The 26,704-nt window shown below is 38.3% G+C and overlaps 1 protein-coding gene across 1 annotated transcript in view; it reads left to right on the top strand.

Annotated features, from left to right (window-relative positions):
- Positions 1-11,770: 11,770 nt before the first annotated feature.
- Positions 11,771-26,704, top strand: part of CFTR (CF transmembrane conductance regulator) — a 200,316-nt gene continuing 185,382 nt past the window's right edge. The window contains exons 1-2 of the mRNA XM_059932516.1: positions 11,771-11,777; positions 12,279-12,387. Coding sequence (XP_059788499.1) covers positions 11,771-11,777; positions 12,279-12,387 — 116 coding nt within the window. The remainder of the gene's footprint in view (positions 11,778-12,278; positions 12,388-26,704) is intronic.

Below are 26,704 nucleotides of genomic sequence, written 5' to 3'. Positions count from 1 at the left end.
TTTGTGGTTGCATGGAAATGTGCCAAAAATCAATAAAATTTTTTTCCTTAGTTTCTAAATAAAAATTTTATTTTAAAATAGTTTTAGATTTACAGAAATATTGTGAAGGTACTACAGAGAGGTCCCATACATCCCACACTCAGTTTCCCCTATTGATAACATCATAACATTAGTAGGGTACATTTGTCACAATTAATGAACCAATATTGATACATTATTAACTGAAGTCTATACCTTAGTCAGAATTCCCCAGAATTCTTTTTCTGTTCCGAGATCTCATCCAGGTTAACACATTATATTTAACCCTTGTGTTTTATTAGGCTCCTCTTGGCTGTGACAACGTCTCAGATTTTCCTTATTTTTGATGACCTTGACAGTTTGGGATTTGTCTGGTGTTTTTTCAAAGTAAGACTAGGGTTATGAGTTTTACGGAGAAGGACCACAGAGGTAAAGTGCCATCTTCATCACATAATATCAAGGGTACATACTGTCAACATGACCTGTCACTGTTGATGTTGACCTTGATCACCTGGCTGAAATAGTGTTTGTCAGGTTCCTTCTCTATAAAGTTACACTTTTCTCCCCTTGATACTGTACTCTTTGGAAGGAAGTCATTATGCACAGCCCACACTGGAGTGGGGAGTTGAGCTCTACCTCCTTGAGAGTGAAATATCTACATAATCTAAGTGAAATTCTTCTGTGCTGCAAATTTGTCTATTCTCTACCATTAATTTATTAAATCATTTATTTTTGCCACTATGGACTTGTGGATATTTATTTTAGACTTGGGTTATAATTGAACTGGGTTATGATTATTTTATTGCTCAAATTTTTCCAGCTTTGACCACTGGTGTGCTCTTTTCCCTTTAAAATACCCCAAATTTTATTTTTGTTTTGTTTTAGCACTTCTTTACTTTCTGGCACTGTAAGATTTTCTAGGCTCCTTTTGTATATTTTCTGCCCCAGTCCTAAAAGGAATCCTGGTTCTTTATATTGAGGAACAGTATTTAATACCAAGATCTGGGTGTTAGGGTGTATGGCTGCTATTGAGGTGTCATAGTTTCTAGGCTATCTCAGCTGACAGAGCAAGAAAATATACGTGTGTATGTAGTGTATACACGTCTATAAATAATTCAAAATATAACCATCTATATCTGTATTAAACTAATAGTGAGTTAATACTGGTGTCTCTAATTCTAATTCTTTACAGTATGGATCATTCTAATCTCTTCCTCTTCCTTATCTGTAGCTTCCCACTCGAATAGTGAGAAACCTGACTTCCAGTATCCACTATCTATTTACTTACTCGTTTGTTTCCAGTATACATGTATAGTGGTTTCGGAATTGTTAACCTGTTCCCCCGTGGGATAAAACTTTATAATCTAGAGGAGTGCTTATGTAGACTTTTACCTTTAGTTTTATAGACTCCACTATTTCCAAGTTACTTAGACCAGAAGCTTCTCCCACAACACTTCTCCCCCAATTCCTTTCAGTGAGGTTGTTTCATATATTTGTAATACAGTGAGATTCTTTTGTCATATTCTGTGTTCCAACCTGGAGATCCCCCCATTCCTGATCACCTAAATGATTTTTTAAAAATTCACAGACATTAAGGTTCACTCTTTGTGCTGTAAAGTTCTATGGGTTTTGAGAAATGCATAGTATCATGTATCCACCATTGCAGTATTATAATGAATAGTTTCACTGCCCTAAAAGTATTCCTTGTGCCCCATTAATGTAACCCTCTCCTTACCCCAAAGTCCTGGCAACCAGTGATCCATGTAACATCTCTGAATAGTTGTACCTTTTCCAGAATGCATATAGTTGAAATCATACCATATGTAGACTTTCCCCACTGGCTTCTTTCACTAACAATACACAATTAAGATTCATCCATGTCTTTTCGTGGCTTGATAGTTCATTCCTTTTTATTACTGAGTAGTATTCCGCTGTTGAGATGGACCACAGTTTGTTTATACATTTGTCGACTGAAATATATCTTGTTTACTTCAGGTTTTGGCAATTATGAATAAAACGACTATAAACATTGGCATGCAGATTTCTGTGTGGATGTAAGTTTTCAAACCAGTTGGATAAATACCTAGAAGTGTGATTGCTAGATTGTCTAGTAAGACTATACTTAGCTTTGCAAGAAACTGCCAAATTGTATTCCAAAGTGGTTGTACTATTTTGCAATCCCACAATCAATCCTCATCAGGATATGGTATTGTCAGTTTTTTGGATTTTAGCCACTCTGAAGGGTGAGTAGTGGTGTCTCATTGTTGTTTTCATTTGCAATTCCCTAATGACAAATGATGATGAGCATCTTTTCATATGCTTATTTGCCATCTGTATATCTTTTTTGGTGCTCAGATGTTTGGCTTGTTTTTTAAATAGGGTTGTTTGTTTTCTTATTGTTGAGTTTTATTTTCCCTTATTTTTGAAGGAAGTAAATGAACAAAGAGTAAAACTTGGTGAGAAGATGTGCATTAAAAGAACCATCCCATGCTCATTTCATTCTTCCGTGTAAAAAAAAAAAAAACGTGGAAGAACCACTTCAGCCTTCAGTGAATCACTAATGTAAGGATGTGAAATTTGAAACACACACACGCTATTTATTGAGTGCTTATCCTATGTCAGATAATCTGTTACATTTTTTACTTATATCAACTCATTTAATCCTCACAACAACCCCTATGTAATGAAAGCTCTTGTTTCGCCCGTTTTACAAATGAGGAAATCTCAGTTCCCAGTGGAGAAGCTCTGAACTTTAAAAGGAGATGATCTAAAGTTTATTTTATTACACAGCCAAATGAAAGTATATTTTAAATTTAATTATCAGTGAACATAGAAACAGATTCCAGAAGAAAGTCCATTTTTCTTGAATTTTCCAGATTGTTACAAGCCTCAAATTTGTTTGGGTTGAGAACAAAAAGAATTCCTAAAGACAATTAGACTCATGACCAAATTGGGCCTTGAAAAACATAGCAGTGCAATCTCAGCTGGCGGCTGGCTCTGAGCTGGCCAGGAGCCCGCAGCGTGGGACTGCGTGTCCCACTCGGCCTGGCTCCCCTCCAGGGAGCTGTCAGTTGCTGGGTTCCCACAGTGCCAAGCGCTCGGCAGGTGCAGAAAGGTTCAAGGTTTCTGTTCCCCCTAGGGCCCTGAGGGGCATGGGGAGTGGAGCTTCTGCTGTGTCTCGGGGGACAGCTCTGTGTTGACAGGGGTGTGAGAACTGCTGAGCCTTCAGTGCCTTCCTTAGCCTGGCCTCTGAGAGGAGTGGCGAGTTTGCAGGGTCCTCCGCAGAAACGGGACTGAGACACTTTCATTTTGGAGGCTTCTAGTGTTTTTTGGGGGGTTTTTTTAAGAAAAAAATTGCCAAATTAGAGTTCTCAAAATTGTGTCTTATCTTGCATTTCTACATTTAAAAACATATTGCTCTTAACCTGCACAAAATGAAATGCTGTATAACTGTGGCACTTACATAAGACACGTAACACTCATAGGATTTATTTAAGAATATTAACTTCTGATGAACTAGTAGAGGAAGCTGGTTATGGGTCATATGTTTAAAGTTACTCGATGGAAGTATTTTTCTGCTACTCTTGACAGGGCATCTTTGTAACCGTATCCTAAAACCAGGAATGGGGAAACAATGCAGCCCTGGGGTGGGGCAAAAGAAAGGTTGCTGAAGAAGACTTAGGGAGTTGCTGTAGATTTTGCGGAATCCAGAATGAATGAAAGAGACATGGACCCTGGTAATTTCCTTTGGGCTCAGGCAACTAATGCTTTGTTTTGTCAGTTTAAGTAACAAATTAGATCTATGAAGCCCTTTGAAGGTTGTAGCAGAATTCCATCTTTTCCCCCTTCCTGGCATAGAGCTGCAGCGCTATAGGCTTTCCAGAAACATTTGTGGAATGGAATCAGAAAGTCACTTTACTTCACAGGATGCATTTCTTCCTCCATCCCCCAACTGTCCAGGAACCCCAGGGTTTTCATCATCCAAAGGGGTTATTTCTGTTTCCAAACACAGAGAGATGGAGAATATGGAGGACCTGACCAGGCTGCTGTCGCATGCCCCACCTCATTTTCTGCTGCAGGAGCCTCTGTCACCACAACATTGCGTTACTGGTGAAAAAAGGTCCTCCCACAGAGTCTGATGCACCCTGGCACACTGCTATGATCATCACCCTGTTGGAACAGATCTCTGCACAGGTCATAACAGTTCCTAGAGGAAGATGAAGCTCACTCCCCCACCTTAGTCTCAGCCAGTAGTACATTATAATTGGACTTTTAACATTTCTCCAGTAGTTGGCAAGGCCCACCCAGCATCCCATGATGGGTAGGAAAAGGCCACCTTCCAGTTTCAGCTGCAAAGTGGCCCATCTCCCACCAAACTGAAGACATTGACATTAAACTTTTCCTCTCATGGTATATCTGGCTCTCCATGGGGACCCTTGGTGTCCATATTTGAGCATTTCAGTTGGGGTCATCTCAATTCATCAAATAGATTCTATGTTGAACCTCAAAAGAAAAAGAAGGGCCTCCCTGGTGGCGCAGTGGTTAAGAATCCGCCTGCCAATGCAGGAGACATGGGTTTGAGCCCTGGCCTGGGAAGATCCCACATGCTGCGGAGCAACAAATAAGCAGGTGCGCCACAACTACTGAGCCTGTGCTCTAGAGCCCGCAAGCCACAACTACTGAGCCCACGTGCCACAACTACTGAAGCCCACACGCCTAGAGCCCATGCTCCACAACAAGAGAAGCCACCGCAATGAGAAGCCCACGCACCACAACAAAGAGTAGCCCCCGCTCGACACAACTAGAGAAAGCCCGTCTGCAGCAATGGAGAACTAATGCAGCCAAAAATAAATAAATAAATAGATAAATTTATTTAAAAAAAAAGAAAAAGAAAAAAGATTTTGTTTCCCCCTTTCTCCCCTTGGATACCTACCTACTTTGTAATCCTATAATGAAGAGACCAGTCAGTGGATTCTGAAGAAATGAAGAAAAAGAAGAAAGAAACATCTCCTTTGTAATAAGCCCCTGTTTTCACCTAAACAGAGAAGCAAGTGGATAAATTGTAAAAAGCAGCTCCTTTTAGTTAAACAAACAAAACCATTCTATATGGTCCAGTTACACACAGGGCACCATGATTAAATGCTCAGCTCCAGAACCAAACCAATAGGTTTGTTCAAATTCTAGCTCTATTTCTTGAATTTGGACATGGTCTTTAACCTTCTGTACCTCAGTGTCTTCATTTGTAAAATGGAACAACGATGAAAATAAAATATACCAACTTTATAGGGTTTTTCTGAGGTGTGTAATATTATTTATGCAGCAAATAAATATATACAACATATAATTTTTTCCTTGTAAAACAGGATCATGCTAAACTTAATTTGTTATAAAAAATTTCAATTAGTTTTAGGTAAAACTTTATGACTGTCTAATTTGTTTAGATGAAAACTCTGATACGTATTTGTCAGTTTGATTTTCTTTAGTTAGCATGATTCACTTTATTCTAGAAAGGATTTAGACGATTTTCATACATATTGCTAAACATAATTCTTGCACAAGTAAATAAGAATTCCAAAGTGTTTTGCCATCCTTTCATCAGTGCTGCCTCTCAGCAGTCTTTGAAGTAAGGAGGTTTCAGTCACACTGGGAGACACTGGGATGCAGGCTGCGGAGCCCAATGAGCCAGAGTCCCTGAACCAGGAATTGGTTGTCCTTTTGACCATACAGATTAATCACCATAGTTTCACCAATCACATTGAACTTGTAGATCAGTAAGTAGCCAGCATAGTGTCTAAAACAACAAGATCTCATAGACTTTCTCTATATAGGGTAAGTTAAAGCAAAACAGAAAGGAAACTCTGAACCTGGGAATTCTTCTATTCTAGTTTCCCAGGCTGAACAGCCTTCCTTGAGTAACTGACTTCATGTCGTGTCCTTGGCTTTAATTATGAATTGGTATAAGAAATGACCATCAAATAGATGTTTCTGAAAAAATTATTGCTGAAAATAATGACCATGATGTCATTCAGTAATAATTCTATAAGTCTTTGAATGACAAACACTTCCAGGATTGGGGTGGAGGGAGGATTTTTTTTTTCCCCAGGTGAACTTGCATATCGACTTCTGTCAGGTATCAGACTATGAGAATAATACAACCTTTTGGACTTTGACAACCAAGATATTCAGAATTACTTTTAGTTCCCAGATACAATAACAATTTCCCACCTAGTCTCTCTTATTTTTTATTTCAAACATTCTCCTGATTTATAGGTTTTTATTATAAATTATCTATTTGGGGGGAAATAGTTACAAATAAGTAAATAACCTACTATTCTACTTACTGCACTCTACTTTCTTTTTTTTTTAAAGATTTATTTATTTAGGATGTTCCAGGTCTTAGTTGCAGCACGCAGGATCTTTGCTGTGGCATGTTGAATGTGGTATGCGGGATTTCTGTTTCTGCATGCATGCAGGATCTAGTTTCCCAATCAGGGATCGAATCCAGGTCCCCTGCGTTGGGAGCATGGAGTCCTACCCACTGGGCCACCAGGGAAGTCTCTCTACTGCCTTTCTAAATGTAACTCTTCTATGAAGCACATAGATTAGTATAGAATTCACCTGAGGAAAATTTTTCTTAGGGTTTAAATATATTAAACCACAATTTTAATTCTATAGAGAACATCTGGCTTTCAAGATGATATCATCAATGAAAATTTAATCTGGTGTTATACATTCTCTTGTTTCTAAAAAAGCATCAGTAGGAAAAATGAAAAAGCACCAATGTAAACAATGAAACATTTTATAAAAAGGAGTTTTAGAAAATCCCAGATTTATTAGCTTTTACATTCATGAAAAAGTTGTATTTTATTTTTTTTACTTTTTATTTATTTTATTTTTGGCTGTGTTGGGTCTTCGTTGCTGCGCGCGGGCTTTCTCTAGTTGTGGAGAGTGGGGGCTACTCTTCATTGTGATGCACGGGCCTCTCATTGCGGTGGCTTCTCTTATTGCGGAGCACAGGCTCTAGGTGCACGGGCCTCAGTAGTTGTGGCACGTGGGCTCAGTAGTTGTGGCTCACGGACTTAGTTGCTCCGCGGCATGTGGGATTTTCCTGGACCAGGGCTCGAACCCGTGTCCCCTGCATTAGCAGGCGGATTCTTAACCACTGCGCCACCAGGGAAGCCCCAAAGTTGTATTTTAAATATTGTTCACAATCGTTCCAGTTCATTAGTAGCATTAATAAGCTCCTGTTTTGTACAGATTGAGGATCCTTAAGGCTTCCCTTACAAGGAAGTACTTTTAAGTTACAGAAGACCCTCAGGGTGCCAAATTCCATCTGGATACAGTTGTTAAGAATATACCACTGGTGATGAGCTGAAAATGAGAGGAACTGAAAAATAGAGCTTTCAAATGTCATTTCAATGCAAAAGTAGTAAGAATGTTTCCACAGTATAAAAACATAGTTCTGCCTCTAAATCAAAATTAGCTTACAGTTGGAAGGATACCTGAATTTCCGCCTTTTATCTAATCTGAATACAAGCAAATAACTTCAGAGGGGATGAGAGAACCCAGTGTTCCTGAGAATTCTGATAGCTGTTAGGGAGTTCCGTTTTCTGTAGCCATCCATTTTGCAATGCTACACTGATTTCTGATTTATCACTAGTGATACGTAACAATAAATTCTAAAGTTTGTGGAGTCCTTATTAGGTTCTAAGCCCTTTATGGCTGTTGTATGCATCACCTTTAAATAATTTCATCCAGTGATTCATAACGGGAGCAATTTTGCCACCCAGAGGGTATTTGCCAATCTCTGGAGACAGTTTTGGTTGTCACATCTAGGGGGAGGGGGTAGTTCTACTGGCATCCAAGGGGTAGAAGCTAGAGATGCCGCTAAACCTCCTACAATGCACAGGACAGTCCGCCCACATCAAAGAGTTATTCAGCCCCAAACGTCAATAGTGCTGAGGTAGAAAGACCAGGACTGAATACATTCAACAACACTTGGAAGTGGCTATTATTAACCTCATTTTCAGAAAAGGGAACTGAGACACAGAAAGGTTAAGTAACTTACCCAAGACCACACAGCTAAGTAAGTAGTGGTACCAAGATTGAAAAACCAGCTCTTTATTGCCTCAAAGCCCAAGCTCTTTCCACTACACTCTGCTACCCTCTTCAGGGAATTTTGATGACCATGGGTAGATTCTGAGTTTTGGAGTGTGGAGATCCTCTTTTATTCCATACTCCTGCCTTAGCACTGAGCTCTTGCTTGCTGAGAGATTAATGGCAATGATTCATCTCTTGAGCATCTTCAGATTCCCCCTTTAGGATGACATTTCAACTGTTAGGTCAGTAAGCCTGAGAGAAAATTGTTTGATTGTACACAGTATTACTAAATAAGAGATGAGTTGAAAGGAAAACAGAAGACACAATTCTTGTCTCCAAGGAGGTTGTGGGGAAGAAAGGTTATGTATGTATATAAACAGAAGTATGTGTGCATGTGTGTTTATAAACAGAATTTTCAGACCAAACAGAATGTTGGACGTGGTAAAAATAAATGATAATCTGGCTTAGTCATGTACCAGGACACCTCTCTCTGGGTCTGAAACATCTTTGTAAGACTATGATGTGTACTCTCATCCTTGGCCAACACTGTGGCACACTGTGGGAGAGCCTCAGCTGCTCTTAAGCTTCTGGCTTAGATACATTTATACGCAGAGCCAGCCTATGCACATGAAGCTGACAAGAATTTGCCCTTCTCTTGTTTTGTGACTTTTTCCTTTTTCCTTCTACTTTTCCAGGTTTTAGTGCACTCATGGTCATGGCCTACTTATCACTATTAAGGCCTGTTCTCAGGAGAGAATCTGAGGAACACAATCATATTAAATTGAACATAATGGATAAGTAAAGTATAGTGCAGTTGCACTCTGGTGATATGTAATGATGAAACTTCAGCCATCACCTGATGGCAGAGTGAGTAATGTATGACAGGAACATATGAGAGAAAGGTTATCTCAAGCTTTCATATATTGAGATCATTTGAGGAAGCACATGGCACATTGCTGAACACATAGTAGGTACTAAATAAACATTGACTTTCTTTCCTTCTCCTTCTCTTCTTCTTGCTTCTTTTTAATATACCTTTAAAATGATGCCACACCATTACACCCATGTTCACAGCAGCATTATTCACAATAGCTGAAACCCAAGTGCCCACCAAAAAATGAGTGGATAAGCCAAATGTGATATATATGTACAATGCAATATTATTCAGCCTTAAAAAGGAAAGAAATCCTGCACTATGCTACAACATGGATAAACCTTGAGGACATTATGCTAAGTGAAATAAGCCAGTCACAAAAAGACAAATACTGTGTGATTCCCCGTATGTGAGGTAGAGTCAAAATCATAAAAAACAAGAAAGAATTGATACAATGGTGGTTGCCAGGGGCTGGGGGGAAGGGAGAATGGGGAGTTATTGTGTAATGTGTATAGAGTTTCAGCTTTACAAGATAGAAGGGTTACTGTGATGGTGGTGATTGCACAACAATGTGAATGTGTTACTGGACTGTACACTCAAAAAAGGCGCAAGTTAGCAAATTTTATATGTATTCTACAATTTAAAAAACCCATACAAATGGCCATCTAATCTTCTATATTGAAGGTCAGTTCTGCTTAAAATGTTAGGAAATTCTGTGGGGGAAGTATGAGTAGTGGTTAAATGCTTGTGCTCAGGCAATAGACTGTTTAGGTTCAAATCTCAGTTTTCTCTGTTACTTTTTACTACGAAACTTGCTTGGGAAAATTACTAAACTTTTTATACCTCAGTTTCTTCACCTATAATATATAGACAATGAAGAAGGTAATATCTCATGAAGGTGTCATAAAGATTAAAAAAAGGCAAAGCATTCTGTGTATTTAGCATGGCATCTTACATACATGGTAAGTGCTTAACATATATAAGCTATTATTATAAAATTTTGTGAGCTGATATTTGAGCAGCTTGGAGAGAAGAGTTTCATTGTTTCTTACTACCACCTTTTATTTTCATCCTGGCCCTTTAATCTCTTTCCTATTCCTGACATCTCGAAGACACATTTAGGATTTCAGTCATGACCTTCAGCCGTATTTGAACATTTTCCTGGTGCATAAATCTACATTCCCACATTACGTTTGTACCTAGATGCAAGCCTTGAATATCACGTCTCAATTAGTTCATTTGTTTATGTCAGCTAACCGTGTTAATGTTCTGAGTAATGGTGAAGTCTTACTTATGCCAAGAACAAATTTGGGATGTAACCTTTCATGATAAAAATCTAGGGTCTTCCTAGGTATGTGTGCGTGTACACACACTTAAAATGGAATATTATAGTTAGATGTCATCTTTTAAAAGTGTGAACTCCAGTAGCTACTTGGTTTGCAGATTTCTGCTTTCTTGCCTCATTCTTGAACAGGTCTAGCAGTTACAATTGCATGAAACTAATATGAGAAGAAAGACTGGTTATACCAGTGTAAGTGATAGTACATAAATGCATGAGGGGTGATTTGATTAGAAGCAATATTACACACTGATAGGAGTGATGCTTTGAAATCAGACATGAGTTTAAATGTTAGCTCTATCATTACAGGCATTTACTTCTCTTTTCTGTTTCCTCTACTGAAAACTGGGGAGAATAACACCTATTTACATGGTTGTTGTTAGATTCCCATGAGATGGTGCCTGGCAAATAGCAAGAAATCAAGAACTAGTCACTATTTTATCTATTCTTTCCAGAGGAAAGAGATTGATTGACAAATATTTGGGGTCTCTGAGGCATATCACTTGGTCAGCTTCTGTGATCTTCTTTGGAACTCAATTCTTAATCTCTTTATTGTCACCTGCTCTTTGAGAACAAAGAGGAACTGATTACCGCTTCCTTTCGAAATGTGTGTATTACATTTGATGGGTTACATTAGCAGTTATAAAGCAAACAATAGAGTGGGGGGTGGGAAAGTGGATGAAGTGAGTTCAATCACATACCTGGGAAAAGTCAATAATGAAGGCAGAGCCTAGATTTGCATGCCATACAGGAGAGAGGAAAACACAGGTACAGGATTTGAAGCAAGAGATCATGAGTTAGAAATTAAGTTTTCTCCTGGTATCTAACTTTATGCAATTTGCCTATCTCTTTGGTGTTATTTTCTCTACTGTTAAAATTTAGGATAATAAAATTTAAATGTTTATAAAACCCACTTTAAGATTTAAAAAAAAGGTGGCATGGAAATGCAAAGGGGAGCTATAAAGACCTGATTTGAACTCATTTATTAATTTAAATACGTGTTCCTTTCTTTCTATTATTATGAAATGCAGTTTCATTTGTACTATATCTGGGTGACCACAAATCAACAACAAGCAATTCACAAGTAAACGCCCTTCCTTTAGGTGTAGAGGCATTACCGTAATCAGACCAAACTTTTTACTTCCATTTGAATTTTTCAATTTAAACTCAATGTGCCCTTGCTTTTACACAACAGGATTCAGGAACGAAAGCTTTGGTTCTTTAAAAACCATCAAACAGGCACACAATACACGCAGCAAAAACTCGGGGAAGCTAGGGCGCCCACACCTGGGAAAGCTTAGATGCCCTTCAAGAGTTGAAGATGGCGTTTCTCTGAGGCAGGTCAGCGTTAACATGCTACCTTCGCTTCAAAGATTGTTTGGATTCCTTTCAGTGTTATTAGTCAAGATGTTTTGCTGACCGAGACTAGGAACTATAGGATGGCGGGTGAGTCTACATACTGTCCGCTTGTCGTCATCGTAGTCGCTAACACACACAAAAGCCTTCTTGAAAAATGCAAGCCGGACTGAAAAACTTAGGACAGACAATGAACAAATCCTGGGCGGGTAATGGACAAAGCGGCAATTCCTCTTACGTCCTGATAGGGATTCCCTCCACCTGAAGTACATCTCCTAAGGGGCCACACTTGCAGCTCACCTAAGCCTGAAACAAACAAGCTTGGTTTTTCCCTCTGACACTCAAGGGAAGCGTTAAGGCGAACACATCAGACGCTGCCGCGGAACTCTGCAGCTCTCCGAGGCTGCAGTCTGATACAGGAGAGACATCTTTTCGTTTCCCTTTCAAAAGGCACCGTACAAACGTAACGCGAACCCGGCTAGGATCTCGGAAAAAGGGAGGAGGAAGAAGGCTCGGGGAAGTTGGCCGCGTCGTGCCCTGGGTCTCGCGGAGCCTGGCGCGCAGGAAGGTCCAGGAGGCTCCCGGCGGACTGACCGGCTCTGCTCGCGCTGGTGGCTCCTTCTGTCTTCGAGCGTCGGAGACTGGACCTGGAGAGCGGCCGCGACGGTCCCCCGCCTGCGGGCTGGGCTGGGGCCGGAAGGTAGGTAGGGACGCGCACCTGGAAGGAGCGCGCGCGAGGGAGGGAAGGCTGGGAGTCAGAACCGGGAAAGGGTGGCGCGGAGCAGCGAGGGAGGGAAGGAGGCGAGAAGGAAGGAGCGGGCGCGGTGCGGGCGCTGGGGGCGGACGGGGTGGGGAAAGCCGCTAAAGCAAATTTGGGGCCGGACCAGGCAGCGTCCAGCTTTTAACCTGGGCAGTGGAGGCGGGGGAAGGAGCGAAAGGAGAGGGGAGGTGTGTGGGGCAGGGGCGGGTGGGGGGAGTTGGAAGCAAATGACATCACAGCAGGTCAGAGAAAAAGGGGCGAGCGGCAGTCACCGAGAAGAGTAGGGCATTTGGCACTAGGAGCTCGTGCCCGGTCTGCCCCGGCAGGGACCCCGGTGCTCCCAGGGACCATGCAGAGGTCGCCTCTGGAAAAGGCCAGCGTCATCTCCAAACTTTTTTTCAGGTGAGAGGGTGTCCAGCTGAGCTTTGGAAGCACACGTGCCCAGGAAAGAGGAGGACGCGTGTATGGGCTGGATTTTGGGGAAAGTGGAAGAGTTTTTTTAAAAAGATGCGCTGTCATTCATTGTTATGGAGGAGAACGAGGATTTTGTGGAATAAGATAGAAAGCATTAGGAAGAGATAAAAGAATAAACTGAAGCCGATTGTGTGAATAAAGAGCCTTAGCTTAACCCTGAAATTTTAACTACTTGCAACTGAAAATCACTCTCAAGACCCAAATGTGCTACTGTGCAATTGTCTTCTTAGATTCTTCTAAGAAACTTGTGAATTATAAACTTGTTAATAACAAATACTTACGTTTGGCCCTTATTTTTCCCCCCTTCATGCCTTGGAAACTTAGAAGTCTTCTTGGCTCATGTACTACAAGTGCCATGCCTGCATGTAGTAGGTGCTCAGAAAACACTTGTTGACTGAATTTTGAATGTTTATAGGGGAGAAGTATAAAGTGGGTAATATGTGCTTAAAGTTTTTATTGTTATGATACTGAATATATCTAACAAGTATTTGCCGCAATTCCATTATTCTTTCTTTTAAGAATGAAAGCAAATCCTTCGAAATATCCGTTTTAAAAAAAGCCAATTCTACAAGCTATACATTTTAAACGAGGGGTCAGAATTACCATGGAAATGTGAAACCATGGGAATAGATGCTGAAGTTAAACCAACTGACATTTAATAAATTGTACTCTTATCCTACTTTACGTGTGATGAGCCATAAAAGCTTGTGAACTTCATCTAATGAGATTTTAAAAAATAGAGTCTAAGTTCAGAGTCTTGGGCAAAGTGTAGTTAGATGTAGCATTTCATATTTGAAGTGTTCTTTGGATACTGTATCTACTTTATTTCTGTTATACTTGTATGAATGAATGAATAGGTTCAGCTCTCTCATGGGATATTACTTATCCCATTCATAATTATCTAATGAATCAGCATACTTAGGTATCAGAAAAGCCAAATACATTATAAATATGCTCATATGTGTGTGGGGGGAAGGAGCTTGGCTTTCACAGCTTTCTAATGTTTTATTCTCTGAATGTGCAGCAAACCTGGAACTCAGGTGCTAAGGAGAGGGCATAGGCCATAGAAGGAGAGCTCCTCCCTGTGGATGAGAGAGAAGGACTTTACTGTTTGGAATTGCCTCTTGGGTGGGTGTTTTCAGCACCTTTTGTTACTCCATCTATACAAATGGGATTGTCTGTTGATCTGTTTTCCTGTTATTTACAAAATCAGAATGCTAATTGGCATAAATTGTAGCCTTTCTACTAGAGCACTTGGAGGAACCTAAATGCCATTCTGTCTAAAAATGCAGTTTTAAAAAAAATGCAGTTTTCAGAAGAATACATATCCCATGGCTACGTCTAAGTATAATACTGAGGAACTTTAAATGAGCTCATTGTTGATTTAAATTATATCATTGTTGGTCTATCAAAGTATTTTTTTCTTTTTTTAAAACAGATCACCTTATACATTTTAGTATAGTTTTAAAAATGCTCTCAGGTGGATTTGTTAAAAAATAAATATTATAATGGCTACTAAATGTGTGAAGAGCATACTCAGTCCTGCTCTTCAAACTACTTTATAATAAGTTGCTCTAAGAATAGGTATATTTTTAAAAGTTAAGTTCCTACTATTTATAGGAACTGACAATCACCTAAAGTACCAGTGATTATAAACTTCCTTCTGGGTTGTAATTCTGAAAGGGTAAGAAACGTATTTTCTGTCTTCGGATTAGACAGTAGTCCTGCTTAGTGGTCCAGGGTTTTAGGCTTTGGATTCAGATTGTTTTGATTCAGATCCTGGATCTGCTACTTAGTAGCTCTGTGACCTAAGGCAAGTCCCTTAACATCTCTGTTTGTATGACTTCACCTTTAAAACTTGGACACTAGTAGGACCGATGTTTTAGGGGTTAATCTGTTGAGAAAATGCATGTAAAGTCGTTAGCCTAGTAAATGTTAGCTGCCACTATTATTATTATTAATTACCATATTTTTACATTCTTTACAATACCACATACCTTGTTTATATAAAATATTCAATTCATCTTTGTTGAATATAATTTTGTGACTATCCATCTGTATGTGCAATGGATGGGCCTAGATGAGAATTTAATTTAGGAAAAATCTCGTCCAACATGGCATTACCAGATATACAGGAAAAAAGTCATATGCTTGTATCATATGTTGTTAAATGCCTTAGAATTTAACTTTCTGAGTATGATCCATTCAGTTTCAGAGTCATAAAAGAGTAAAGCTGTTTGGTCTGGTTTATAGATTATATTAAATATCTCTTTTATTGTCTAGATTTTGTTACTGGGAAAACTGATAATGTTTAGGAAAAATTTAAGTACTTTCTTAATTTTGCATGAGTTTCACATCAAGTATGAAATTTGAAAGATATCTGAGGTGTCATAATGCATAAAATAATAATAATGTCAATATTATAAACATAACCTAAAAGAGAATTTCACCACAAAAATTCAAATAGTGTGCATCATGGAGACCAAGTTACATTAACTTAAAGCTTTTATGAAATACAAAGATGTTTTTAAACTAGAGGTGATATATTTGCATAGAATTTATAATTTATATACCAGTGCAATTGATTTACAAATGTTTACCAAGAGAGATTATGTTTTTCATTTTTGAGCAATTTGTCAAGTTTACATTTTCTAACTTTTCAAGGTGGTTATTCAGTTTGTTCTCTGTCTTCTCTCATGCCCTGAATTTCCCATATTCTCTTTAGATGTTAGATTGTGTACCAAACCATGTGTCAGATGACACAGCTTGAATTTTGGTCATGGTTTTCATACCAGAAGTCTAGATCTATACTTGAGGAATTGTCAGAGCCCCACAGAATCCATGTGTACAATGCCACAGGTTTCTTACAAGACTGGATATAGGGGCCCCCAATAAGTTCCACAGGTAAGTCTCAAGTAAGACCAAAAAGTAAACAAGGTTAGGCTCTAAAGTGGAAATTCAGCAAGGAGTTGCATATTGTAAGTCTCAGGTTAATAATAAGATAATTTAAGTTACTTTTGTAATCATTAAATACGAAGTAATGAGAGATTTTTAAATAAAGAGACTAGAATTTCTACATCAGGATGGGTGTGGTGGATCAAAGTAGCTACCAGTGAAATTCTGCCTCTGATCAGAATATTTTTGGATTCTTTTAATGGAATTAACTTTAAAACAGTATATAAATTTATTCTCATAAGTAGCTTCATTACCTTTTAGCCATTATTTTATAGTCATAGCTTGCTTTGGATTAAAAGTTATATTACTCAGACCGATCACTTGGACTTGCTTCTAAATGACTTTTGATTGTAGCTCAAGAAAGTATAAAGATTTTTCATCATAATTTGCTTTGTTAACAGCCAAGTGCTACTTAAGTTTAGGTATTATCATTCCAAAAATGTATTGCAAACTTTAAAGACATTTCTTAATGAAGAGAAACATAAGTGCTTTGAGCAACAGAAGATGATTACAAGTATGTAATGAAAGACCCATAAAGATGACAATTTTGAAGAGGACCACACTAATTTGGTTATATAAATTACAGTATGTGTAAACAAAAAAATCCATCACAATGACTTTATATTTACATTTTATTTACTTTTGGCAAGGTGTGAGGAAATCTAAAGTTATGGCAGAGCCATAAGTATTTTTGCAGTTTGTCGGGGGTATTTATAGAAATGTTGCCAAGGGAGACCAGATGACCACTCAAACAAGGGCCTGTTCCTATCTTGATCAATACACATATTGTATCTCAGGTTCGTCTCTCAGACAAGGCTTAGATGATCCAAATCAAAAGAAATAGATGCATAAAACAAAATGCCAATATGAGTTGCACAATTCGTATTGAGATGTACAGCTGCCAAGGGTCCCTCAATAGCATGAGTTCATTTAGTCAGTCAGTGGGCAGATGCCATCCAGTGAGGACAGCCCAGGGTTCCCATACATTCCCTTGGCTTTGTCTCTTGTAGGAATTGGAGGAGGCCACTTTTGGGACAGGGGCCCCTCTGGAACAGTGTTGCCTGAACACTGACAAATGTTGACTCCCTACACCAGTCCCTTAAAATTCCTTTCTACCCATCTGTCTTTTGCTAATCATGATTTTTATGATACAGTTCAGATTTTCAACTTGGGATATGTGCCAATTTTGATTGATTTAACTCTCAGAGTTCTAAAAGTACCTCCTCTGCATGATATTACTAAAATTGTAATTATATATATTTTATTATATAAAATATATGTGTATATATAATTAAGTTTCTTTTAGTTCATTTTGCAAGTTTAAAAACTTCCTCCTTGGTTATGAAGTGTATTCCAATAGTTTTTATATGCTGGTTCAAATTATTACTCACTTAACTCTCTGGGAAGATTCTTATATACTTATAACACATACCATACAGTGTAACTGTAATATTCCATCCCTTGCTAAAGAGAGAAGTGGAATCAGTTTTCTTAACTGGTTCATTAATATTTTATGTTTGATGTGACAGTCAAAATACCCTCTAGAGCCAACTGATACACTAGGGAAATCATGGTTTTTCAGTTTTCCATTTATGTTTCATGGGAAGAAGTAGGAGTTAGTGTGATAATATTCAATGCATAAATGTTAAAACTTGTTTAAAAGGCCCTTGAATGATCCCCAGTATAAAATGTATTATTATTGTCAGTGTTGCTTCACAGGAACCTATAATTTCAGTGATAGAGCTACAATATAAGTATAGGATTGTAAAACCATCAGGGAAGGGTGTTAACCGTTTAGCGTGCAGCTATATGTTGTTTATCAAAACTTTAAAAACAGCTCTGACTCAGCAGCAATTTTGGCAATTTTGATTCCAGTGATTCCTGACGCATCTGTGTAGGGCTCTTCCCTGGAGCAAAATCCCTGTGATGCAATGATGTCAAGAGGAGAAAACAGATTATGATAGAGGTCTGATTGTTTGGGAACCCTGACTGAAGGCTTACTTTATAAATATGTTAACATTATTATTTCAGGTGCTTCTCTTCAGCTTCTAAGATTTTACCTTGTGGTCGTTTGAAAGTAAAATTAGCATTACAAAGTGGCTTTGCTATTGAGCCTAAGAGTTTAGGCTTCTTTTTGCAAGAAACCTGTAAAAATTCAATTAGGTTGCTTGATGTAGAGAACGAATATATTCTTACAGAGCTCTGAATGATCTGTTTTCACAGCTGTATCCAAGTCGCAAGACTTGTCAAGTTTGCTATTCTTTGTGCAGCTCTGTTAGCTTATTACTATCTTTTGACATCAATGACTCTTTCAAATTGTAAAGCCCTGGATGTCAGGGCCTTCTGTGACTTGTTTAGTATTCAGACCATTTCAAGACTCCTGCATGCAACAGTTTACTAAATATTTCTTTGTGATGATGATAATTCCATGGTGATCCATGGAGATTTATGGATATTGTAGATTGCTGACATTCAACAGTCCTGTAATACAGCATTATTCTGATAGAGAGAGGTCAAAGCGAGCAGGACCCTGGACAGATTTTCTAATACTTAGAGTAATTATTCCATGAAATATTTCTTATCTTCCTTTATAGCCAGGCCTTTGCCTTGCGGGAAGGCCTGCTTGCTAATTCCTTGCTCATGGGGTCAAGAAGTGATTTGAAGATTTCTGCTAAGTTCTTATGGTTAGGATTCTTAGCTCTGACACTGGACAACTGGGCTTTACTCTGATATAATCAGAGAATTCTCCCATAGGTTGCTTCAGAGAACTGAATCAGAGCAATACTGACTTTGTAGGTTATGATTCAGGGCAGCTTGGAGGATACCTTAATTCATTAATTTACCACCTTCTGTATTCTATGAAAGGCATTTTGAAGGTTGAGGTGGACAAGGAAGAAATTGGTGCTGCCTTCATGGAATGAGTTCTCTGAAACCCAGATTTTCAAGGGCTTATAGTAACCCTCCCTGGGCATCTAATCCAGTCTTAGACCGGTTAAGGAAGGCTTGCTGCAGGAGTGACTCTTGAGTTGGCACCTATCCAGACAAAAAGGGTAGGGCTGGGTTAGGAAAAATTTAAACACAGAAGCGGCAGACTGTGTGTAGGACTGACAGCAAAAGCGAGCATAGCACCTTCAAAAGAGTCAAAGAAGTTCCCTGTAACTGGAGCATAAGATGTGTGACAAAGATTTGTGGGAGCTGGGTCTGGAACTCTAGCGAGGACCAGATCATAAGGGGCTTGGTGAACTTTGTCTGGGCTTTATCATACTGGAAGTGAAAAGCCTTGGCTTTCTAGCAGGGGAGCAATGTGTCCAGTTCAAAGCTGTTGCAGTTTTGCAAAAAACGGATGAACTGAAAGAGTAGCAGTTGGGATAGAGAGAAAGATGGATTTGAAAGACATTAGGAGGTAAAATCAACAGGTTTGGTAATTGATTAGATGTGGAAAGTGAAGAAGAGAGAAGAATCAAGGATGCTGTCTAGATTTGCTGACATGGGTAACAGTGGGTGATGGTGACGCTTGCTGAGGGCAGAGGTTTCAGTTGGAGGAGGCATCTTGGGGGGGAGGTGGAGGCTTATGCAGACTCTCAACTTCTTTTTTTTTTTTTTTAAGAAATTCACGTTCTTTATTTATTTATTTATTTATGACTGTGTTGAGTCTTCGTTTCTGTGCGAGGGCTTTCCCCAGTCGCGGCAAGTGGGGACCACTCCTCATCGCGGTGCGCGGGCCTCTCACTATCGTGGCCTCTCTTGTTGCGGCCTCTCTTGTTGCGGAGCACAGGCTCCAGACGCGCAGGCTCAGTAATTGTGGCTCACGGGCCTAGTTGCTCCGCGGCATGTGGGATCTTCCCAGACCAGGGCTCGAACCCGTGTCACCTGCATTGGCAGGCAGATTCTCAACCACTGCGCCACCAGGGAAGCCCTCAACTTCTTTTTAAAATGAAAACGGAAATGATGCATATGGCTCAAGGCCAGGTAATATGATTATTTGAAAACACATTGAAGTGATTTAGAGCTTTAGGTGAGAGAGATTTAGATGTCAGAGGTGACAGTCAGAATTGTAAATACATCCCTCACACTGTTCAGTAAAGTCCGGGGTGGTATCTAGGTGATAATTTAAAGTGCTGACTTTTTGGGCTTTATTGTGATATGGAGTCACCTGAGAGTGTGTCAGAAAAAAAGCAGCGGTATACTAGGGACAGCACTGGTTAAATTCTACCTAGAAATTCTACTTAGCACCCTCCCAATACCCTCCCCTGCAAACCCACCAACTGATATATGAAGGGTCCCCACCCCCCATAACTTCACACATTTAAACAGCAGTTTTTACACAGCTGATTTCTATGATCATAGACGTTTAAGAAGGACATATGAAAATTCACTGGGGCTTCAAGTATTGTCTGCAGTGATTGAAAAAAAGATTTTCTGCAATACAATCTGAAAAAAATATAACTGAAAAAGGTGATGCATGATCATTAGCAAAAAGGTATTTCAAAGTTACAGAAATATATAATGTAGAATGTGTAAGCCCATGGGTAACACTGTGGTTTCAATATATATTTTAAACTCTAATTTAATACCTAATACCACTATTAAATTTTGTTAATCTGAAAAAAAAAAAGATTCTCCTACTCTTGAAAAGATTACGTATCGTTGTTTTATGTTAAAACTTTGAACCTGTTAAAACACACAGAGCTTTCTTAGCATTGCCTACATAGGTGCAGCTACCTTCTACCCAACTTCACACCCACCCCCAATACCTAGTGAAATTCTTAACTGAAGTTCTTAACTTCAAAAAGGGACCCAGGAGTTTCATCTGTTACCAGTCAGACCATTGTGTGAAAATTAAGCTTAATAGGCAGAATCCTAGAGGTGCTGACAGCTGTGTTTCGAGGAGATTCAAGGCCAGACCTTGGAGCCCAGTATTGGCTATGGGAGCAACAAGAAAATGAAGCCACTGCTGGCCAGGATTAGCAGTCCTCATAGAGGCGGCATACTGGAGAAGCTTTATAAGAAGCTCTCTTTGCACATTTTATTTATTTTAAATATCTCTACGAACTCTGGAAAATAGAGCAACAACAACAAAGCTGTACTTTTTTCAGCCAAAATCCATTGCTATCCTTTAGATCAGGGGTCGGCAAACTTTTTCTGTAAAGGGCCAGATAGTAAATATTTTCAATGTGTGGGCCACGTAGTCTCTGCCATTGTAGGAAAGCAGCCATAGACAGGACGCAAACAAATGGGCATGGCTGTGTTCCAATAAAACTTTATTTATGGGCACTGAAAATTGAATTTCATATAATACTTTTTTTAAAAAGTCTATTGCAATAAGCTTCAGAATTTGCAGCTTTATAATTACTTAGTTTTAAATAAAGATCTAGGAAAAATTTCAGGGCTCATTTGTAATTAACATTAGTGTATTCAATAATTGAGTAATTTTAAAAGTAACTGAAACACTTAGACATGCAAAGTGGACTTTTCAGAAGAGGGAACAGTAGTTTAACATTAGATTAGATATTAACTTCTCAGAATAGTTTTGTCTTATAGGAACCTACTGACCATTTCTTCTTTGCTTCTTTTTTGCATATACTTTTTTTTTGATGCGTCCTTTAAGGTATAGGCTCTATCTTATCCATCTTTTGGTTCCAGCACCTGTCTGACTCCCTGGTGAATAGTAGGCCTTTAAAATATACTTGTTGAATGAATAAAACTTGACTAATTCAGTTTATGTTTATGCTTCTAAAATTTAATTTTTGATGGAAATGTAAAAATTTACTTATAAATATGAGATTTTAAAAACTTTCCATTTGACTTTTCTGAAGATAAAATACCAATTTTGAATAAAAATATTAGTTACTTTACCAAATCCATGAATTCTAAAGTATAACAAAATAGGAAAATTGGTTTCTATGGTTTGCTTTCTTGTGTGGGTTACAGGACTTTCTAGGAAAATACCAGGTTAAGTTAGTACACTATTATTTTTCTTCAGAAGATCAATGCTTTGCTAAAGATGAGCTTTCCACCTGAAATGTTTTTTCTCTTCAAATATCATGTGAGTATTCTGGGTGCCTGACAGTTTAATTTTAAAACAGATTATTTAAATGATTATTTCCAGAATTTCTTCCTAAATGTATATACCACAATCTAGTCTTAAAAAAAAAAAAAAGACCTTAAACTCATTTTCGTCTTGGACCTCTGAATACATTTTTCAAAATAATAAATAAGCTGATGAAATATTTATTACCAAAAGAACGTCTCCTTTCAATCAAAGATAGGGTTGGCTTCTGAAACTCACATTAGCCTCTTTTCCACCGCTTTTCATCTGAGATCTATTAGAGTTAATCTCTCCTATCCATAAAAGTGAATGTATATCTTGTATATATGGACTGTGAACAAAAGTGCACAAATAAATCCCCTACAGATTAATTTGATTATGGAGCAAACTTGGCTCAACATCATTAATGTAATTAAACAATAGGTATTTTCATAAATCAGTTTCATAAATCAGAGCATAAAATATACAACGACAATGAGATCCAAAATTTTATTCACTATATTAAGAGTTTATAAGACTGATGAAATTAAAGCTCCAATTTAGCCATCCCAATAACATCAGAGCTAAGTTTTTTTTTAAATTAATTTATTTTTTATTTATTTATGGCTATGTTGGGTCTTCGTTTCTGCGCGAGGGCTTTCTCTAGTTGCGGCAAGTGGGGGCCACTCTTCATCGCGGTGCGCGGGCCTCTCACTATCGCGGCTTCTCTTGTTGTGGAGCACAGGCTCCAGACGTGCAGGCTCAGTAGTTGTGGCTCACGGGCCTAGTTGCTCCGCGGCATGTGGGATCTTCCCGGACCAGGGCTCGAAACCGTGTCCCCTGCATTGGCAGGCAGATTCTCAACCTCTGCGCCACCAGGGAAGCCCCAGAGCTAAGTTTTTATGCAATTTTATTAGCTAGAAAGACAACCACTGTAAAATGAACTCATTAATGTAAAAGTAATTTTTGAAATACTAATGTGATTTTTATTCATTCATTTATTCATGCATGCATGCCTTTATTCAGTATAAATGTTGAATCTCTGATATATTCCAGGATATAGCAGTTTGAAGGCTTAGGCCACATATCAAAATGTATTATACATTCTAATTATTCTTTTACTGGAATTTTCAGATTGATATTTTTAATGAGGCAATGTTATATTCTCTTTGGAGCAAAGGCCATCGTATATATCTATAGATTTTCCCTTACTCCATTTAATGAAGGGGGCCTAAATTTTTTTATTGATTTACCAAATGACTGTATAAAGGTCATCTCACATAATAAACTTTTCTAAAGTCAACAGTATAATTCCTTGACAGCAAATATTGTTTGATGTATTTAAAAATTTTTAAAATACTTCCTATGAAATGTAAAGATAAGATCATTACATTTAGAAATGTATATTGGATTTAGTCCTTGAACACAGTCTTTGGATCCACTGAGGTGTTAACTTGTAACTTGGCAGCCTTTTTGAACTCTCATACAAGGTTTTGCTGATTCAATTGTTTCTGTTTCTGCCAAGGGTAGCCACACAACTCTTGTCTTTCTTGAGTCACGGTCTGTCACTCCAGCCACTATTACTGCAAAGTAGAGTCAGGTTCTGGGGTTAGTAGACATGTATGTTATTATTAAAAAACAATGAGTTGCCAAATTTCCTATCAATGAAAATTTGATCAAAGTTTAGTTATTCTGTTGGAAAAGAAATCTAGCTAGAAACAGGATTAAGAAATTCTTTTTTTTTTCTTTTGGCTGCTTTGGGTCTTTGTTGCTGTGCGTGGGCTTTCTCTAGTTGCGGCTACTCTTCATTGCGGTGTGCAGGCTTCTCACTGCGTTGGCTTCTCTTGTTGTGGAGCACAGGCGTGCGGACTTCAGTAGTTGTGGCACACAGGCTCAGTAGTTGTGGCTCGCGGGCTCTAGAGCGCAGGCTCCGTAGTTGTGGCGCACCGGCTAAGTTGCTCTGCGTCATGTGGGATCTTCCCAGACCAGGGCTCGAACCCGTGTCCCCTGCACTGGGAGGCGGATTCTTAACCACTGCGCCACCAGGGAAGTCCCAAGAAATTCTTTAGGTGAATACTTATGCTCTTAAAATTAGAAGCCCTTCACAAATATCAGTATTTTCTATAGCTTTAGATAAGTGCTTCTCAAATTGCCAGTCACCTGCTCAAAAAATATATTAAGATAGATCTATCTATCTATAATATATCTTACGTTAAATATGCAGATTCCTAGGTCCCACTCCATATCAACTAAATCCAGAATCTCTGGGAGAGTGCAACTATAATCTTGATTTTTTGTTTTCTGTTTGTTTGTTTGTTTTTTTACATTTCAGGTGTTTCTTTTTGCATACTGAAGTCTAAGAGCCATTAAGTTAATCTTAAGAAAGTGGGTTTAAATGGCCCAACTAGTGCTTTTCAACCTTAATGAAAGATTGGGAAACTGCAGATTTGAGGACAAAAAACAGGATTCTACCACATAATCATAAAATGTGGGATATGGAGGTGATTCCATCTTTTCCCAGCTCCACTAAACTTGTCTTTCCTAACATTCTTCTTTTAAAAAAAAAAAATTTTTTTATTGCAGTATAGTTGATTTACAATGTTGTGCCAGTCTCTGCTGTACAGCAAAGTGACTCAGTTATACACATACATTCTTTTTTTATATTCTTTTCCATTGTGGCTTATCACAGGATATTGAATATATTTCCCTGTGCTATACATTAGGACCTTGTTGTTTATCCATTCTAAACATAATAGTTTGCATCTACTAACCCCAATCTCCCAGTGCATCCCTCTCCCTTGGCAACCACAAGTCTGTTCTCTATGTCTATGAGTCAGTTTCTGTTTTGTAGATAGGTTCATTTGTGCCATATTTTAGATTCCATGTATAAGTGATATTATATGGTATTTGTCCTTCTCTTTGTGACTTACTTCACTTAGTATGATAATCTCTAGTTGCATCCTAACATTCTTCTTTTTTAATCTTAGGATCCAAGGAAGAGAATTTTGAAAGTTCACATTTTTTTTTTTTAGAAAATTAACAATAGAAATATAGATATTGTTCAACTTGCCACAGAATTCAAAATTTCCTCTTAAATAGTTCTTGAAATCTGCAGTTTTGCCTCCAGTATCTCCTAACATTTACTAAGCACTTTCTATGTACCAGGGATTATACGTATTATCTCAGTGAATTCTTCAAATAATTTTAGATAGAGTCTACATGTAAGAAATATGTAGTTTAGAAAGATTAAAGAGCTTATGCAAGGCCACCCAGCTAATTACTGTGAAGTCAAGACATGAACTTACATTGATCTCTAGAACTCTTAACCAGTGTATCACACTATCCAACAATCTAGAATGGAATTGGTAAATTATATAATTTCACTTAATTTTGTATATAGGTTTTCTTAATTTTCTTGTCTCTGAAATTTATTTTTGATACATGTATTATCAATAATATTATTTAAATAAGGCATTAGACTCTGTTCTTCTTGCAAGTGCCAGGAGCATGCCCTCTTACAGTGTTTTGCATGGATCCATATGACAAACTACTTGAGGTGGAGAGAGGTGAAGAGGGAAGGATGGGGAGGGGAAGGGAAGGGTCTTGTCTTAGGTTAATGAGGTCTTTAAAATTCTAAATGTCCAGTTAAAGAGTGAGAAATGTGATCGGCCAAAGGCATGCCATTAGCCAACCATTGTTACATGGACACAGCTCAGTTTCACAAAACGTGACCCAGACTGCACTTCTTATCCTTATTTGTTCCATCCAGGTACTAATAATCTCCCTTCATCTTTTTCATTTTCTAAATCTAGCTTCCTGCCTTCTTCCACTTTGTCAAACCTACTGAGCTAGGCTTTCTGTTGCGTTTTTGTATCCATTCTTCTTACCTTACCAACTTAATCCCCTCCGTTGAGTTCCAGGTTCAGTCACTTCAGTGTTCCTCTCACCACCACCCACCCTCTTTGGTGTCCTGTTCTGATCACCAGTCCCTGGTTGTTCATCACTCATGTCATTTGTTTCTTTATGTTTACTCTTACTGTATTTCTTGGGGCTGAAGGAAGAGGCAGTCACCTCGCAGATGGTTCTTCAACTTGATGTTTGACTCTTTGTATGTATAAATCTTGGATTTTCCTAGTGCAGTGGTTTTTACAATTTTTTAAAAACAATATTTTTATCAGTGAATCCAGAATCCAAAGGCAATCTTCCATGGAACTGCAACATATGCAAATAAAAGTGACAATAAAAGACAGTAAGTCCTCCGTAAATACAAAGATATAGGTAATCTCCTGCCCCCAGATAAGGGCTGAAATGACTATATAACATTTACGTGCTCTTTTCTTGGTCCTACATGCTTACATTTTTCCCATTATGCTTCTGAAATTGAGATGACTCTTATAATTGATGTCAAAAGAAACCTGTCAGCCATCAGGCACAGGAATAACTTGAAATATGGGAGCTTAGCAGTTCATAGAAGGTATATCTTCCCGTAACTTCAGTTGAATTATTTGCATTGGTTGTACCCCACAAGGTTGACTTTTAACTTAAATTTAGTTTCTTCCTTGAAATTTCTTGAGAAAGATTATTCTGTGATCTAGTTTTGAAAGAACAATAATTATTTAGTCTGAAGTTTGTCTGGCATACCAAGCACTGTAATTAAGGTAGAAGTTGCCCAAGCTCAGCACTTTGCTTTACTTTGAAATTATACTGCCTGTCCTACAGGTGAAGGTGGTGTGAATGCAACTTGTCACTTGTAACCCTATTCATAACTGTGAATACCAAGAATAATCCAAAAGTATATCT

Source organism: Balaenoptera ricei, chromosome 9 (genome assembly GCF_028023285.1).
Source record: "Balaenoptera ricei isolate mBalRic1 chromosome 9, mBalRic1.hap2, whole genome shotgun sequence".
Lineage (NCBI taxonomy): Eukaryota > Metazoa > Chordata > Mammalia > Artiodactyla > Balaenopteridae > Balaenoptera > Balaenoptera ricei.
This window is presented reverse-complemented; position numbering and strand designations above follow the sequence as displayed.